General features: G+C 60.4%; 1 protein-coding gene across 1 annotated transcript in view; it reads right to left on the reverse strand.

Annotated features, from left to right (window-relative positions):
• The window catches only part of PEBP4 (phosphatidylethanolamine binding protein 4), a 61,704-nt gene that overhangs the window by 34,598 nt on the left and 9,247 nt on the right, over window positions 1-17,859 (reverse strand). The window contains exon 3 of the mRNA XM_026081684.1: window positions 5,032-5,130. Within this exon, the coding sequence (XP_025937469.1) occupies window positions 5,032-5,130 (99 nt within the window). The remainder of the gene's footprint in view (window positions 1-5,031; window positions 5,131-17,859) is intronic.

Here is a 17,859-nt window from a genome sequence, read left to right on the forward strand (position 1 = left end):
GGAAGGATGGAGCATCCTGGGAAGGGAAGGATGGAGCATCCCGGGAAGGGAAGGATGGAGCATCCCAGGAAGGGAAGAGATGGAGCATCCCAGGAAGGGAAGGCATGAAGCATCCCAGGAAGGGAAGGGATGGAGCATCCCAGGAAGGGAAGGATGGAGCATCCCAGGAAGGGAAGGATGGCGCATCCTGGGAAGGGAAGGATGGAGCATCTCTGGAAGGGAAGGCATGAAGCATCCCAGGAAGGGAAGGATGGAGCATCCCGGGAAGGGAAGGATAGAGCATCCTGGGAAGGAAAGGATGGAGCACCTCGGGAAGGGAAGGATGGAGCACCCCAGGACCGAGGGCTTTGGAAGAGGCGGCACTGCGGGAGCAGCCGCCTGCACAGAGCAGCCAGCGGGCTGCAACAGCGCGGCCGCAGCTCTGCCCGAACGCCGGTGCCGGAGCGAGCGGGGAGGTTTGCGCGCCTCGCGCTTGCCCGAAGCATCAACAACAACACGCGGGAACGGGGTTTTCCCCGCGGACGACGGCGGCGGGCGGCCGAAGCAGGCGCGGGGGGGCCGCGCCGTGCCGTGCAAACGCACGCGCTCGCCTCCGCCGGCGGGTCCCGCGCCACGACCGCCGGCCTCCGCGCAGCACCGTGAAGGCAGCACTTTGCCCTAACGGTGCCCGAGAAATTGCCCAGATCAGCGGCTCGGCGCGGCTCGGCTCGGCTGCCGCTTTGGCCAGTCGCGTTTTGGTGTTGTTTTTCCCTCTGGAGCAAGTTGCTGCTGTCGCATTGTTCCGGCATCGCAGGCCCCAGGGCGGCTTTGTGCCGTACAGTCACTCCCTGATCCTAATGCCGTTGACTAAAGACTATATTTAAAGGTAATATAAACAGTTTGATCTCTGAAATACATTTGATCTGTAATTTCTATACGTAGTTTCTGAACTTTTATTTTAAAACAATTAGCCAAAAAGCCCTTTTCACATGATATTTGCAGAGAGCCTGACAGTAGCAGCAATTAAACCCCATCTGTTTGCAGAGCATGAATAACAGCGGTTGACACTCAGCCTCCGACACCGCGCGGAGGAAACCTGCCGAACGCGGAGCCCGCGGCAGGAACGCGCCCCGAGGGCCGGCCGGGGCGTTTGCAGCGCCGTGCGGGAAGCTCCCGGCGCCGCACGCACGGGGCCGGACACGCGTCCCGGCCAGGATGGGGAACCGCGATCGCCTGACCGGGAACCAGCCTCGCCGTGCGCCTGCAAAGGCCCCGAGAGGCTTAAAGAGCAAATCACGGAGCAAAGATCACCGCGTCCTAACAGCAGCCTCTTTTGCTTGTTTTTTTTTTTTTGCTTTTTTAAAATTTTTATTAATAAAGGTTTCATTAAAAAGCAGCGACAGAAACCCACACCGGGGAACCGAATATTGCAAGGACCCAAGTCATCAGTTAAAGCACCGTTTCCCTCTGTTCTTCTCCCTTTCAAGCGCTCGGTTTAACGACCAAAAAGCAGACTACAAAGGGCCCCGGCGAGCAGGGACGATGCCGCGCCGCCAACCACCGCAGCGGCAGCGATGCTACAAAGAGCAGCGCATCCCGGCGGGGATGCGGCATCGTGCGGCGCTCGCCGGCGCCGTGCCGAGCCCGCGGCGGCCGGCTGATCCGGGCGACTGGGGCCGGCGTGAGAGCAGCCGCGTGGGTACGGAGCCGGGAATCACTTCTCCGAAATTTCCTGGAGACCGGAGGGCGAAAGCCAGCCGCGGCACGGGAGCAGCATCCCGCCGACTGCAGGAACCGGGCGACAGCGACGGCAGCAATTATTACTACTATTAACGGACGCAATCTATTACTGGTTTTAATAAACGCCATGGGAGCGGCCAAGCGTTTCGGTTGAGCCTGGTCCCAGCTCCTGCCGGGTGCTGCACGAGCACGGTTTTGCGGCCGAAGTTTGCTCGGGACCGCTGCCATCGGCATCGGCCCGGGACGCGGCCGTGCCCGAGGGGGATAAGCGCGGGAAAGGCGGAGGAGCGTCCCGCGCCGGAGCGTGCGGCCAGCCGGCCACGTTCCCACCTCCGCCTCTGCAGCCGCTCGCCGCGCGCACGTGCCGCAACTTTTAAGGTTAATAAAGGCCCGTTTTGCCGAAGCTCGCGGCTGTTTCTATGGTGACACCTGCAACCCGGAGGCCGCTCGCCCGGCAGCCGCGGGATGGGGCGGAGGCGCAGGACTCCTGGGCCCCCCCCCCCCCCCCCCTCGCAGACGCCCGCAGGGATCCTCCCGGCTGGCAGAACCCGTTTCCATAACGACTTTCTGCTACAAACATATTTGGATAAAAATAAAGTTAAAGCAGCACGGCTTTAGCGGAGCTGCTCTCGCCCCCCCCGTCCTCCTCCTCCCCACGGATGGGGGAATAAAGACGGAAAGCTTCCCCCGGAAAAGCGCTGTTTTATCCCTGCTTTTCCTCCCCCCCCCCCGACTGCAAAGCGAAAAGCCTTGTTTACTGGATTGCTCTGTAAACCGGTTCCGACTCTGCCTAGTTACCTGATGCTCTACAGTATATACAGGATAATGCCATAAATTCATTTCCAATTCACTGCATTATCCTTTGAATATTTTAATGACTCATTGAATGGAGTAAAAAAAAAAAAAAAAGCTATTTCAAATGAACAATTATGCTGCATTAGAGTAAAGGCTGATTATATTTAAACACTGCTTGCATGGATAACGGGACATATCGACCTCCGCCTATAAGAGCTAATTTGGCTCTTATCTCTAAATAATTTTACACTGCAAATTACCATGAAAACCTAAAGGGCTTTAAAAACATTCATCAAAAGGTATTATTCCACTTTGCAGCAACGTTTTTATTTAAATTATTTTGAACGGGAGCGAAAGCATCCTTGGCGGCTGCCGATCGGCGGAGCGGCGCCGCGGCGGCCGATAAGGGGCTGGCGAGGCTCCGCCGCCCGGAGCGGCGCGGGGCTCCGGACCGAAGCCCGGCTCCGGCCGGGAACGCCGAGCGAGTGCCCGAACCTGGGGAGAGCCGAGGCTCGGCCGCCCGCGCGAGGGGGCCGACGCTCCCGTGGCAGCTCCCCTCCGAGCCCTTCGCAGCGCTGGGCTCGCGCTGGGGGATTATGATTTTCCCACTGATCAGCTCGGTCCCGGATCCACATCCAGGAAAGCCATTGGAAATCCAACCCTGGCCTAACCCGGGGTCCGTGAGAGCTGCTGCGGCGCTCCGGAAGCCTGGACAAGCCGGGTCTTGCCGAGCGCAGCCGGCAGCGGGGAGGCGCCTCCGGAGCGCCAAGGTTTTGCTGCTCCAGGAGCTCCCGCTTCCCAGCCCTGGAAGGAGGTTTCTGACCTTGGCACCTCCAGGAGGGAATTACCCAGGAAAAACCTCCTGCCATTTGCACTGGAGCGCTGCTTTTAATCCTGCATGTCCCTCCTGTGCTTAAAGGATCTTTTACTTAAAAAAAAAAAAAAAAAAGAAGGAAGCGAGAGAAGGAGAACGCAATAATTAGCTGCAGCGGACGTCTCCGAAGGATCTGGGTACAGAAGGGAAAACAAGAGCTTGGGCTTCTTCACATTTAGTAAATATTAAAATTAATGAGAGACTTTCAGGACCCTGTTGTTAGAAATGCAGAAGGGTTTCTGTGATGGATTAAAAAAAAAAAGAAAGAAAGAAAATAAAAGAGAAGAAAGCCCTGTACACAAATCTCTGCAATTATTCTGAATGCTTTGTATTTTTTTCGCCAATTATGAAATTCATGGAAAGTATTAATATCTGATTTTAATTTGCTCAATATTCCCATTAACAATAAAAAGTCTAATTAAGGTATCTGTACAAAAAGCCCTTAGCAGTAATTTCGGAGAATAATAGAGGAGAATGACTAGATATTTCTTGTTAAATGCACGCTACAAATTAATTGATATCTTAATTAGACTTTAGCGCTCAGATTATTAGTTAGATTGATTCAGAGCTGAAACACCTAATCTTTTAAAACATAAAAGCAAGCAAGAGAGGAACAAGCTGATTTTTCATTTTCTAAGTAAAGCAGAAATGCAACGGGAACGTTCGGGGGCAGCGCGAGAGCCTCGGCGCGGGAACCGCAGCGGCGGCCCGTGTGCCAGGCCCGCGGGAAATATCGGGGAATCGGGAGCGGCGGCACGACAGCGGGGCCGAGGACCACGTGGAAAATCTGGCCCCGACAAAATTTTCACCCAGACTAGTTGGTACAATTAAAAAAAACAACAGCAACAGATCTTTGAAACGACGAGTTTTCTATTTAGATAAACATACTGGTGGAGAATTTTCAAAGTGACTTTTTTCATCATTTCCTTGGGGGGGAAGAAAATAACCCAACGGTATCTTTGGGCCAGTTTTACAAAAAAAAATAACCCGACAATATCTTTGGGCCAGCTTTACCCTCGGCAGCCTCAGCAAGCGCGGCCCTGCCCACGCACGGAGCATGGCTCACGTTTCCCTCGCAAGCGCTCATCGTTCGTGATTTTGAGCTGGTGAGGCAAAGCCACGGCAGCAGGGAAAACTCCCTTTTCCGAGGCTGCCCCCGCTCGTTAACCTGTCCCAGCTCCGGGGACTTGCAGATAGAGCAAGCGACATAGGAACGCATAGAGCAAGCACCATATAAACGCATAGAGCAAGCACCATAGGAATGCATAGAGCAAGCACCATAGGAATGCACATAGCAAGCAACATATAAATGCATATAGCAAGCAATGTATAAATGCATATAGCAAGCAACATATAAATGCATATAGCAAGCAACATATAAATGCATATAGCAAGCAATGTATAAATGCATATAGCAAGCAACATATAAATGCATATAGCAAGCAACATATAAATGCATATAGCAAGCAATGTATAAATGCATATAGCAAGCAACATATAAACGCATATAGCAAGCAACATATATTGCATATAGCAAGCACCATATATCACACAGGGCAAGCAACACTTCCCCACCTTCCCCACTTCCCTGCTGGCACCGTCGCAGGCAGGAGATTTGGGGGAAAAGGCACTGGAGCACTCACTCTGATGTCGGTGACGAGCCAGTGTCTCCAGAAGCGGTTCCTCGGATCCGCTCGGCTGGGAGCGTCCGGGTCCACCATGACCAACACGTACTTCTTGTTCTGCAAGAGAGGAGGAGAGCGCGATGGGCACAGTGCACGCGTGGGGGGGGACCGCTGTGCGCCCCGGCCCCGCGGCCGGGAGCCGCGCCATCCGGGAGCCTCATCGGCCCTGAAACCCCAGCTTTTTCCCTCTGACACACGCGTGCACGCTTTAACGGTGGTGTTTGTGCAAAACGCTGAGATAAGGCCATCAACAACCACGCACCACGTGCCGCCGGGCAGCCCCAGCCCCAGCAGCCCTCTCCGGGCATTTTGTTTCCTGTGATCTAAATTTCTTCCAAGCGCTTGCGGAGGAAGAGTAGGGTTTGCACTTCGCCCAAAGTAAAGGCACGGAGGAGACCTTCCTCCTCCCCGCGGCCACCCTCTAACCACATCCTACAGCAGCGCGGCGCGAGAGGCATGCCGCGGCGCTCAGGGCTTTCCGCAGAGGTCTGCATTCCCGCCCGGGAGGAGCAGGACGGAGCCAAAAATCAAAGCCAGCCCTTGTCGCTGCTAAACAAAACCCCGAGCGAAGGGCTGCGAGGACGCTCGGGGCAGCTGCGCTGCTACCAGCGCTGTTGAGCCGGGATGACGACATACCCCGGAGATGTCCCACGGAGGCAAAGCCTCTCCCCTCTTGCACACCTGGGGAATTGGGCAACCTCATCCCAAGGGTAAAAGCCCTTCCCAATCCTTCACGGCAGATGTTGCAACCGGCCCGACCCCGCCGGCATGCCCGGCTTACGGCAAACAGCTGCGGGAGCAAGCGCGGGGTGCAATCTCCATTGGCACACCTGGCTTAGGGCAAACAGCTGCGGGAGCAAGCGCGGGGTGCAATCTCCATTGGCACACCTGGCTTAGGGCAAACGGCTCCGGGAGCAAGCGCGGGGTGCAATCTCCATTGGCACACCCGGCTTAGGGCAAACAGCTCTGAGAGCGAGCGCAGGATGCAATCCCTGCCGGCACGCCCAGCTTATGGCAAACAGCTCCAGGAGCGAGCGCAGGGTGCAATCCCCGCTGGCATGTCCGGCTTACAGCAAATGGCTCCGGGAGCGAGCACGGGGTGCAATCCCCATTGGCACACCCGTCTTACAGCAAACGGCTCCGGGAGCGAGCGTGGGGCGCAATCCAGCCGAGCGGGCACACGCGGGAGGCCGCCGAGCCCGCCGGCACCCCGGCGCTCCAGGACGGCATCGCTATTTTGGTCCCCGTGGAGCGCAGCTAGGTTCGACGTGACCTCCTGAGGCTGCGCAAAGGCACCCGGCCGGGCTGGGGGGATTTGGCGGGACCTCAGGCACTGGATTATCCTGCAAGCCCCCAGATTAAGGGATCTATATCCCAACGAGACGTTGAGGTGCGTGTCAGCCGGCCAGCAGCGCCGTGCAGCTCCGGCACTCCTGAGGGCCGCGGTTTCCTGAGCCGCCGGGGGATTTAGCTGCACAATTCCCATCGAGATTTGCCGGGGCTCCGCGGCTAAATCCCCTTGTCGCTCGGGAAACCAGGCAGGGATTTTCATGGCAAGATTACCAGGCCCGAGACGGCCTTTTTCGCCCTCTTTCACAACCTCTGCATGGGGCGAAGGGGGGAGAAGCGAGCAGCCGGGCGGAGGCGCGGGACGTGGCAGCCGGGAGCCTCCGGCCCCACGGGCACCGCTGGCATCGCCCAGTGCCCCGGGAAAAGGGAAACACTCGCTGCCGGCGCCCGGAGGGGAATTTGCCGGGAAGCGGGAGGGAGGCGAGGGGGGAAAACAAGCCCCAAAACGCGGCGCGGCGAGTGTGAAGGAATGCGAGCCGGGGCTGCGGGGAGGGAGCGCGGCGGAGCGCGGCGGCTCCGCAGCTCGCGTTCGTGCCGGGAGCCCAGCTGGTGGGAACAGAACGTGTAGTCATGGGACTGTCAGCGTGTGCTGTCCAGGTTAACATGCAGCATTTCTATTACTATTAACAGACTTTCTGCTCCTCGCTCCATCTGTTCTTCGAAATAATTGCAGTTGTACAGACCATGCCTTCGCTACAGGCAGGCTCTGGGGAGAGGATAGTGCTTTTACGCAAAAAAAAAAGGAAAAAAAAAAAAGAAGAAAAAAAAGGGGGAAAAAAAGTGTTAAAAAATAACAGCAAACACGAGAATAGAGTGCAAGCGAAGTTAACAGCAGGCTCGTGATGCGCTGCAGATTGCGGCCTGGAAAGGTGGCGGCGCACGCGGCTCCGGGCCGGCCCGGCCGGACCCCTGCAGCGGGGTCGGGAGCCGGGGTCGGAGCCGGGTCCCTCTGCAGATGCGCCGGCCCGAGGGCGCAGGGGGGTTTTGCCTGTGCAGCCCCCGCTCCCTGCGGCATGTGCCGAGAGCTGGGCTGATGGCACGTCCCGGGAACGGGGGGTTCCCCGGAGACGGCTGGGAATAGCACGGATCCGAAACGCCCCGCGCTCGCAGCCCGAGCGAAAGATTTCCCTGCCCGGGTGCAACGGCGCTGCCTGCAGAGCGCCCTTAGGGATGCAATCCCTCGGCTCATCCCAGGGCTCGGAAACCCTTGGCAGCGGCGGGGAGAGGGAAGCGGGAGGGCCGGGGGAAAACCCCAGTGTCCCCGGGGCGAGCGGCGCGGGGGCTGCGCGGGAGCCGGTGCGCGCCATCCCCCTGCCTCGGGGCGGCAGCGCTGCAAGTGCCGGCTGAGAGCCGAGCATCAATCCGGGCTTTTTCCCTGGCTCGGCCCCAGGAATGAAAAGTTTCTACAGCGGGCGCGCGGCAGCGCAGCCTCTTCTGCAGGGTCCTCGCCGCTATAACCACGGATTTGCAAGACCTTTTACGCGTTCGTTCCTCCGTAGCGCAAGGTGGGAACAGCAGGGCCCGTCCGTCGGCGCGGGCGGAGGCTGCGGCCCCCGTCGCCTCCTTGCGCTTTCGGGGAGGAAAGCGGCGGCTGGCGCAGCGGCGCCGGGGCCCGCGCAGGCGAGGCTGGCGGGGGCGCCGGGGCCGAGCCGCGCGCCGAATCCCAAAGCGGCCCGGAGGGAAGGGATGGCGGCGCCGGGAAGCAAGGGCCCCTCGCCTCCCCGCAGGGCGGAATCGGCTGCGAGTGGCGCGGGCGACGACAAATTTGTGCATTTCACCTTGCCCAATGTAAAAAAGGATTTATATATATATGTATGTATAACACACGCATATATATGTATTTTAAAGCTGGAAGGGACGGTTCCACCCCGACGCCTTCCTCCCCGCGCCGCGGCGCTGCACCTGGGCAGCCCCAGCGCACCCGCCTTCGGCTCCATCCCCGCTTTCCCCTCTCTCTCGCCGTTTCGGCAGCGTTGCAAGGAGGCACCTTGGGGGCGAGCGGGTGCCGGGCGGCTCTGCGTCCCCTCGGCAGCGCGGGAGCCGGGGGACGGACGCGGGAGAAGCGACGCGCTCGCCCACCGGTGCGCGAGGAGGAGGAGGAGGAGGAGGAGGAGGCGGCGGCGAGCGGCCCCTACGATGGAGAGCTGCCTTCCAACCCAATTACTATCACACGGGGGGACATATGGATTGGTGACATCTGACATTTCCTGAAAAAAATATTTTGATGCGGAATGGCACCTCAGTCACAAATTGTTTTCCCAATCTTGGCTTAGGTTTGGGTGTTTTTTTTATTTTTATTTTTGTGTGTGTGGGTGACATTTGCAAACAAGCGAAGGCCCCTTGCTTCCCGGCCGCGGCCACCCGACGCCCTCGCTTTCCGGGGCCGGGACGGTCGCTCGGCCGCGTTTTGCCCAGCAGCTAGCACTGCTGGTGTATAGATAGCTTTGCACCAGCTAATTGCCCCCTGGCTAATTGCACCGCTGTGCAAAACGGATCTTTTTTTAATCTCCTCTCGCCTTTGCCCCCTCCCCTGCTTTCGAGCCCTGTGAAGGGTCCGGTCCGCGGCGCGGCGGGGGTTACCGGCACCGGCAATCGCCGAATCCGCTGCTACCAGACACCTTGGAAAAGCTGAAATGACTCTAAATGCCTAAACATTTTAAAACAAACCCTGGAACAATTCAGCTCGGAGCTCCTTGCCTGCTCGCGCTCGCTCGCTCGCTCTCTCCCCCCCCCCCGTTTTTACGGTTTCCAGAGCTGTTTTACGCCTCATTACCTGCACACTGTGAGTGATGTCTGTCGGTCCTAGAGCTGTAAATACCTTAAATCATGCTTCATTAGGAATATCTATGGTGCTATTAAAGAGCTATAATAGACAACGAGTTAACAGATGATTAAATACGAACTCCATTTGTGTCAGTCACCGGCTTGCGGGAAGAGGCTTTAAGTTTTTTAAACCGGCTCTCATTACCCGGCGGAGCGGCTGGCGCGGCGGCTGCCGGCGCAGGGGGATGCGCGGATCGGGGAGCGCGCGGAGGAGCTGCCCCCCTCTCCGGCGCGGGAGCAGCCGCGGGCCGGGCAGCGGATCAACCCCTAAGCTGGGGCTGATAAAAAAAATGAAATGAAATAAATAAGGAGGGAGGAGGAGGAGGGGACGCCAGGATGCAGGAGGTGCGGCACGGAGAGGGATGGGACGGGGCCGGCCCGCGGGAAGGGCTGAGCGAGGGGCGATGGAAGAGGGGAAGGGGGCCGGGCGCGGTGAAAAAGGAGCACGAACAAAGCGAAAAAGTTTCCGTTAAATAATTACCGAGGTTATCCAAATCCCAAACACCGGGAAAAGCTAAATAGCGAGCGATTTCTCGTTTTTCCAAAATTTGAATTTCCTGCATAAAAAATAAAGACCAGCGCAACAGGCAACCCTGGGGAAAACGAATGCTTCCCCTCTGGATTGCGCACCGCCGGGATGCTCCCGGCTCCGCGGGAGGGGGAGAACACCCCACGTCCCACCGCGGCCTCCATCTCCCCAGCTAGCGCTTCCCGCAGGAACAACGGCAGGATAAGCTCGCGTTCCCCAAATCCTGGCATCCCGCGAGCTCGCCGCTGCCGAGGGCCCCTTGCCGCAGCGGCGGGGGCTCCCCGGGGAGCCGCTCCGCGCCGTTCCCGTGCTCCTGCCCACCAGGCACGCGCGGGGCCGGCGGCGATGGGGAAGGCCGGCACGTCGCTCCCCCGGGGCGGCTTTCGCCGGGCCGGTAATTGAATCTCGGGGCTTTTTATTCCGTCGGCTCCCGTGCCGTGATTAAGCGAGCTGGAAATGCCATTTCCGCCTCACTGCGAGCGCGAGCGCCGAAGCGGCTGATCATCTGCTGCCGCTCGCCGCGGCCGACCTCGCCTGCCCTCCGGCATCGGGGTCGGGCCGCGCCGGCCCCGAGGGTCACGGAAAGAAATTAATCTCGGCGTCCCCAGGGAGGGCGGCGCGGCGCCTCGGCCGGGCGAGACGGCTCGCGCGCCGGGGAGGAGCGGCACCGCCGGAGCGGAGCAGAGCCGAGCCGAGCCGAGCCGCCGACCCCGGCCCCGGGGGTTAACGCCGCCGCCGTCCACCCGCGGCAATTTATCCCCAGAATATTTAATTTCCTGCTCGGAAGCCGCCGAGGCCTTTCGCCCACCCCGGTGCACCGGTTGCTCTGAACCGAGAAAGCGTCGCGGCAAAAGGTGTTTGCAGCGAGCACGGAGCAGCCCCCCCCCCCCCACACTCCATGCCGGGAGCCGGGAGCCGCAGGGAAAGGATGCTCAGCTCACAACTTCCCTCCCTAGTCAAATATTTAATAATAAACTAGGGAGACAAGCCAGCTGTCTCCCTTGGATGTGGTTTGCATTTGGAAGTTAGCAGGATTTTTATTCCCATCCAAAATCCTTTTCTTTTTTTTTTTTTCTCCCCTAATGTATGTTTTGTTCTACTATATCCATCTTGTTATCCTAAATAAAACAGGAGCCGCACCGACACGGCCCAGCCGAGCACGGCGAACGCCCGCGTCGCTGTTCATCTCTAGCGCAGACCCGCGAGCGACCGTCTCCGAAGCCACCCGGCCCCGATCGCTTTGTTAATCAATACGGCTCGAGAGCTTTAAATAATAATCTTAAATATGCAAAGTGATAAAGCGTCCATGTTAATGTGTTAATTCCTACGATGCCTTGTTTCTTTGAAACCTGTGAAAAACGCGAGGCTGAAACGAGCCCGTCGGAAAGGAACGGTGCATCATTAGCGCAGCCGGAGCCGCGTCGCCGGCTGCAGCAATTACCGCGCGGCGAAGCACGGCAAGCTGCGAAGGGCTTTCATTACCCGCGGGGCGGCAGGTCGCGCACCTCGGCCCCGGCGCACGCTGAAACAGGCATTTTCTGCGCCGCGGATTCCAGCTCCGTTGAAATCCGTAATTGCTCTGATTGCGGCACCTGCGGAGCAAGGGGACTTCATGCCTGCGAATCCGATGAGTCAATAAGTTTGCGGCTCTGCTGGAGCCCCGGGCGCCCAGCGGGAGATGGCCAGGAGCGAGGCCGGTGCCCAGCACGGCGGGGCAGAGCGCGGCTCGGCACCGGGATGCTCCCACCCGGAGCGGGGCGATGCTCCCCCCAAACCGGCGAAGCCTTCGGGGAGATGCAGGCAAGCGGGAGCCTTTTCTGCAGAAACCGTTCCCATCCGCGCTCCGAGGGGCCGCGGCACACGGGGCTCCTCCCTGCCCTGCTTCCTCCCTTCTGATTTCATTTCTTTCCATCTTATTTTTATATTTTATATATATATTTTTTATTTTATTCCCAAAGGTGCATTTAACCCCCCCGCCCTGGTTTAAGGGCTGCAATTCGCAGCCCCGCCATGCCGCGGGTGCCGGCGGCGGAAAGGAGAGACGAGAGCCCGTTCCCTCCCGGACGGGCTCGTCCCCAGCCCCGCATCCCGGCGCCTTTCAGGAGCGCGTTAAGCGCCGCGATTAACAGCCGTCACGTGCCGCTCGCTTGCTCGCTCGCTCCGTCTCTCCCGGGGGAGGAAGCGCACGTGCCGGGGAAGGGGCCGTTTCGGTGGGGTTTTGCTGCTTTTTAACTGCCCGGAGCAGGGGGAGATTCGTCCCGCGAGCGCAAAGCGCCGGCACGGCCGTTATCGCCCTGCGCCGGCCATCGGGGCCGCTGCGCATCCCGCGGCACGGCGGCAAGCCGGAGGCAGGGAGGAAGCGGGGACCGAGGCCGCGGGCACGGGGCAGCGCGGCGCCCGGGCGGCCCCGCCGCAGCCGCCCTTTTTAATTGATCGCTCCTCGTTTGCTGCTGCTTCGCTTTAATTACCGCACGGGCACTGCCGACGCGATTCCCGGGCGCGTGCAATAAAGCCGTCGGAGGGCGTCACTGCGGCTCGTTTCTTCGTTTATCGCGGGCCGTACGGGAGGAAGGGAGCAGCACGTGGGCTCGGGGGGGGATAAAACACAGCCACAAGGTGGGTTTCTCTGCGGGCTTCTTTTTTTTTCAGCTCAGCATACCGAAAGGAAAAAATTTGCCTTAGAGCAGCTCGTCCGGGGGTGAAACGACCCGCTCGACGCCCGGGTTGCGCGAGAGCAGAGCCGGCGACTCCCGCGACGGGCTCAGACCCCGCGGCATCACCGCGGCCCTGGCGCAAAGCCGTGGCGCGCTTTCGCCAGGAAACGCCTGAATCCAGCGGAAGCGGAGGGTTTGGAGGCAGAAATCCCCAGCCCTGCTGCCGGGGCCGCTCAGTCCACCTGGGAAGCTCCGGCGATGCCGCCGCCGGCACGTGGCAGGGTGAGCACCTGCGTCCCCCTGGAGTGCGACTCCCCGCCCTCAGTTGCGGCCCTGGGGAAAGGCCGGATTTGGGAAGCGGCGGGCAGAGCTCGCACGGCGAGGAGCCGCAGCGGAGGAGCCCGCGACGGCGCGGGCATCGGCTGCGTCACGCCAAAAACCGTCCCAATTATCGCTTCCCTTAGTGCAGCTAGAGCTGGTGGATAATCCACACCGGCACGGCTTGCAAATCCCACGGGAGGCGGCAACGGAGCGCGCGGGATCCTCGCGGTGCAGGGCGGCAGCATCCCGCATCCCACGGGGGAGAAGGGGAGCGAGGGCGAGGCGGCGCGCGGGGTTTTGGGAGCGCGCGTGCTCCCCAAAGGAGCAATCCTGCGCTCGCCGCCGTTAACGAGCCGCACGTGAGACGAGCAGAAAGCGCTCTGCCCCTTCGCCGGGGGAACGGCGCTGAAAGCCTCCCTCCCTCCCTCCCTCCCGCGCACCACGCACAAAGCCCGTTTGCAAACACATTGCTCAAATCTCTCCTACTTAATTCCCCGATTTAAAAATAAATAAATAGAGGAGTTGTTTTTTTTTTTTTGCTTTTTTTCCCTTCCTTTGCCCAATCTGGAGAGCAAGCCGCTCACGACGAGCATCCCGACGGGAGATGCGGCTCCGCGAGGGGCATCGCCCCGGGCTGGGATCTGCAGCAGGCTGCTCCCTGCCGTCGTGCGCCGCAGCCCAAATCCCCCCCCAGCCGCTGCCGCGTCCCCCCCGCTCGCGGCAGCCCCCCGGGGCGCTGGGCAGGGGGAGCCGCGCTCGGGAGCCTCCCTCGAGGGCAGCTCCGCAGGCTCCAGCCCTTAAAACTAAAATAAGCCAGAAATGATCCTGAACCAAACCCTCGAGCCCAAACAGCGACGGGTTTTGGGACCCGTTCCAAGCTCTGCAGCTTAGGCCCATCTCCAAATATCTCCAAACAAGTTTATTTATGGAAAATAAAATCAGTCCAAGACTTTCACAGCTCAGGAATATTTAATGCTGTTTGGTGAGGGAGTATTTCGAGCAAGGCGGAAATGGCGCTGCTCTCCCGAGCCCGAGTCCCGGGGCGGCTCCTGCGGAGCCGGGGCGAAGCCGCAGCCGGGCGAGACCGGCCGGTCCAGGCGCCCCGAACGGGCTCGGCCGCATCAGATAAATACCCCGCTTTAATTCAGCCCGCACCAGCCCTGCTCAATTAATTCGCTCCGTAGGCATAACGATGGGCTGCCGGCTAACGCGAGCCGTAGAAACGCGCTGGGCGAAGGAGGAGCCCGGCGCTGCTCCGGGCTTTGAAGCACCTCCGGGAGGAAGGGGAACGTCCCGGATGCGGGCAGGGGGCTCGGTGCGCGGCCCCGCGATGCTGTGCCGGGACGCAGGACCTGCTGCTCGGCGCAGGATCGCGAGGGGCTGGTACGAGCAGCAGCAGTAAGAGACGCTCCCGGTTAAAAAAAGAACCGTGTCCCTAAGGAGGAGAAACCGAAAAAAAAGCAAGCCCGGCTCTGCTCCCGCCCGGGGGAAGCTTCCTGCTCGCCTTAAGGGCGACAGGCTGAGCCGCGAGCGGACGCGCCAGGAAGGGCCACGAAGCGCCGGGCTCGAGGACTGCAACGTGCCGAGCCCCGAGCCCCTCGCTCCGTCCCCGTTCGTGCTCCCATCCCGGACGGTTCTCCCAGCGGAGCCCTGGGCACGGTGCAAACGGGGCAGCGGCTCTCGCAGCCCTGCTCCCGGACCCACGGGGACCCGGCCGCAGGCTTCCCGCGCTCCGACCCCCCCCTGCCTGCGGGTGCCTCGGAAACAGGAAGGACGATTTTCCTGATCCCTGATTTTCCTGATCCCAGAGGGGAGGAGACAGAGGCAGAGTGGGGAACGGGCGGCTCTGGACGCCGAGCAGCCGCTGAGCACACGGGGAGGCTCCGCTCCTCGATGCCGGTACTGAGCACCGCGATCCCCCAGCTAGGACAGGCGGGAAATTGGGGAACGCACCGATCTGCACCCGAACCGGCAGCGGGGGGAGGCAAAACGCCCTCCCGGGGCAGCAGAGCGCCGGGGGCTCGACCGGGCGCCGCGGAGCAGCCGGCCCCGGCAGCCCCCGGCCGGCGGCAGCGGGGACCCGCGGCGCTTTAATAGACACCTGCCACCTGACGGGAGCCTTAATGCGTCCGCCGGGCGCAAACGAGCAGCGGCAGCCTAACGAGCCGGGGCGAGCGGCCGGTGTCACCGGCGCCGCCGCCTCGCCGGGGGGGAGCGCGAAAGGCGGCGAGCGGCGGGGGGGGGAGAGGGGCAGGGCAAGGCCCGGCTTTTACAAACAGCTCTAATATCCCTGGAAGACGTCTCCGAGTCAGGCACCGGGTTGGAAATGTCTCCCATTATAATTATGACTCATTCGTGACTCAGTGACATTTCTGAAATTAAAAAGCGTCCGCTCATCCAGCCCTTTGCTGCCCCACTTGGCGGCCGAGCAAGCGCTAAACAACTTATTTTTAATGCCGTTCTCCCAGACAAACAACCCGGCCGGCGGGGCGAAACGGGGCGGTTGCAACCCGCCGCGAGCCTCGAGCGGGCTCAGTAAACCCCGGTCGCGCAGTTATTCCCCCGTCCCTCTCCACGGTCTCGTTAAAGCCCGAGGCGCGGCGTCAGGCTCGGTTATTAAAACAGTAGATTTCAAGGGCCGAGCGGCGGCTCTGCTGGGTCGGGAGCGATGCCGCCGGCCGCGCGCTGCCCTGCCAAACGGCGCGGGAAGGGATGCGCGGGAACGGCGGCGCGGCCGCTAAACTGCCACCGAGTTCCCCAAAATCCCGGCAGTGCCAGCCCAGCCCGGCATCCCGCAAGGCATTCGGGGCGATGCCACCGTCACCAGGATGCATCGGAGCAGAAACAGCCCCGGAGTCGCTCCCCTCCCCCTTCCCGCCCCCTTTTTTCCCGCTAGGATGCCTGGGAAGCACCGTCTCTCGTTCTTCACGACGACGGAATCGCTCGCCGATGACGGCTGCCTGGCTGGGATACAAGCGAGCTCTGGGCATCGCCCAGAGAAACGTGGGATATAAAAAGCGGAAGGCGCCTCGGCAGCGGGGACGAAGCATCCGGATCCCGTTGGCGGGGCTCGAAATCCCAGGACGACGCAGAGAGCCCGTGGATCCTTTCCTAGGGTTTTGCCAGGGCTGCCGTTTGCCTTTCGCCCTTATTTAATCTGCCGCCGCGAGGCTGCCGCGTTTTTGCACGTGCATGTGGCGGGACCGTCGTTCCCGCTGTGCGTTCCCGCGCCTCGTCCCCCTGCAAACGCCGTTCTCCCAAGTCACCAGGGAAAAGCAAGTATCCGAAGGCCGCGGTAACGACGGCGGATGGACTGCCTTTGCCATGCGCCCCATCCCGGGGCTCTGGCTGGAAGAAACCTGGCGAGATCCATCATCATCATCACCGCCGCGTGACCAGCCCCATGTGCCCAGGAAGGATCCCGGGAGGCGCGCGCAGCCGCGGGAAAAGACCCCCCAAAGGAAAGGAGCGGCACGCTGCTGCCGCCCCCCCGCCGCCTCCCACGTGCCGAATAGCCGTTCGGCGAGGGAATTCCCGCCGCGCGGACGCGGGCCGCGGCTCTGCGGTGCCGGCGGCATCCCGACAGCTGCGGGAAAGTGCCGCCGGGGCCGGTGTCCCCGCAGCGCCCTGCGCCCCCGTCGCCGGCACGAAGCCGCCCGGCCCCGATTCGCCACTTTTCGCCCCGGAACGGGAGCCGCCGCCGCCGCCGCCGCTTTGATCCGCTAGTTAATTCCTTCCTCCGATTCGCTTCTGAACCGCTTTTCGCAGAGACGCCGAGATCAAATGAGTAGTTAAGAGCCCGTCAGGGAGGAAAACATGAAAGAGGCGCAAGTTTTGCTCAGATGCGTTAACCCCGCGGCTGCCGCGCGGGAAAAGCGCCCGCGAGCGCCGCCCGCCCTGCCGAGGCCGTGACGTTTCCTCACCTGCCAGCCCGGGAAGCCAGCCGGCACCGGCGTCCCGGCATGGGGGAAACGCGCCGATTTGACCAAAGTGGCCTAAATTTGTAGCTCCCCGCAGCCGCCCCGGGAACCCGCGGCACCACGCTCACCAAACGCGCGCGAGCTCGTACCGCCGGCCAGCGCCGAAACCTCCGCGTCGGAATAGGTAAAGGTCAGGCCCAAAACAGGGACCTGGGGAGCGGAGAAACCTGGTTCCCAAAGTAGAGGGAAAAGGAAGGAGCGGAAAATTATTATTTCAATTACAATGGAAATGTATTTTATTAGAAAACATGGATTCGTCTTTGATACTCGATACCAAGAAAAGCAATATCCAGGAATATAATACCCCGTCCCCACGCAGGGGGAAGAAGTTATTAAATCAGAAGATGAATGGCTCGCAGCGCAGTTAACGGCACCAGTTTAAAGAAAAATAGTTATAAACTTACTCTTTGCCCCAAAACGCATCCCTCCCCTCCGGTGGCGCTCACTAAGGCGCTGCGCTTCTGTAGCTTATAAAAATTCAGGAGGGAAATTTTAATACAAGTGAAAAGGCAAATTTAGAGCGTTTTTTTTTTTCCCCTTCCCCCACTTAAAAAAAAAAACACACACAAGGAATAAAAATAACCTGGTTGCACATCGTTTGATTGTTGCGAAGTAGTGAGGATGTAAATGAAGGTGCATTCTTATGTATAACAGTGTCTCCATCAGCCCCGTGGCAGGGCGAATAGCTCAGCGTCTCTGTTCTGCATGAATAAATATGTATAAAAACGTAACGCTGCAAAGAACTAAAAATCCGATAACCGAGATAGTGTTTCTCAGAGGCTGGGAGCAACACCAGCCACCAGCTTTTCTTATTCTTCGGTATTTATGTAAAGAACCATTGAAATGGTAATGCGGCTTCCTCCCCCCGCCCCGTGCGTGAGCATTCGGGGCCTTTTTGCGGCGACGGCTGCACAAAAACGCAGATATCGGGGCCGCGGCGCAAGCGTGGCCGTTTGCTCCGGCTCGCGACGCCGGCGCGGATGGGCTGGCCGTGGCCACCGCCGCGGAGCATCCCCGCTTCCCCGGATCGCGTCCGAGGGGCGAAGCAGCGGGATGCCGGCGCCGCGGCGGCGCAAGGCGGTTCCCGCTGGGATCGGGGACCGCCGGTGGCGGGAAGCGCGCCGGCGAT

This window comes from Apteryx rowi, unplaced genomic scaffold (assembly GCF_003343035.1).
Source record: "Apteryx rowi isolate R43461 unplaced genomic scaffold, aptRow1 scaffold_56, whole genome shotgun sequence".
Taxonomy (NCBI): Eukaryota; Metazoa; Chordata; class Aves; order Apterygiformes; family Apterygidae; genus Apteryx; species Apteryx rowi.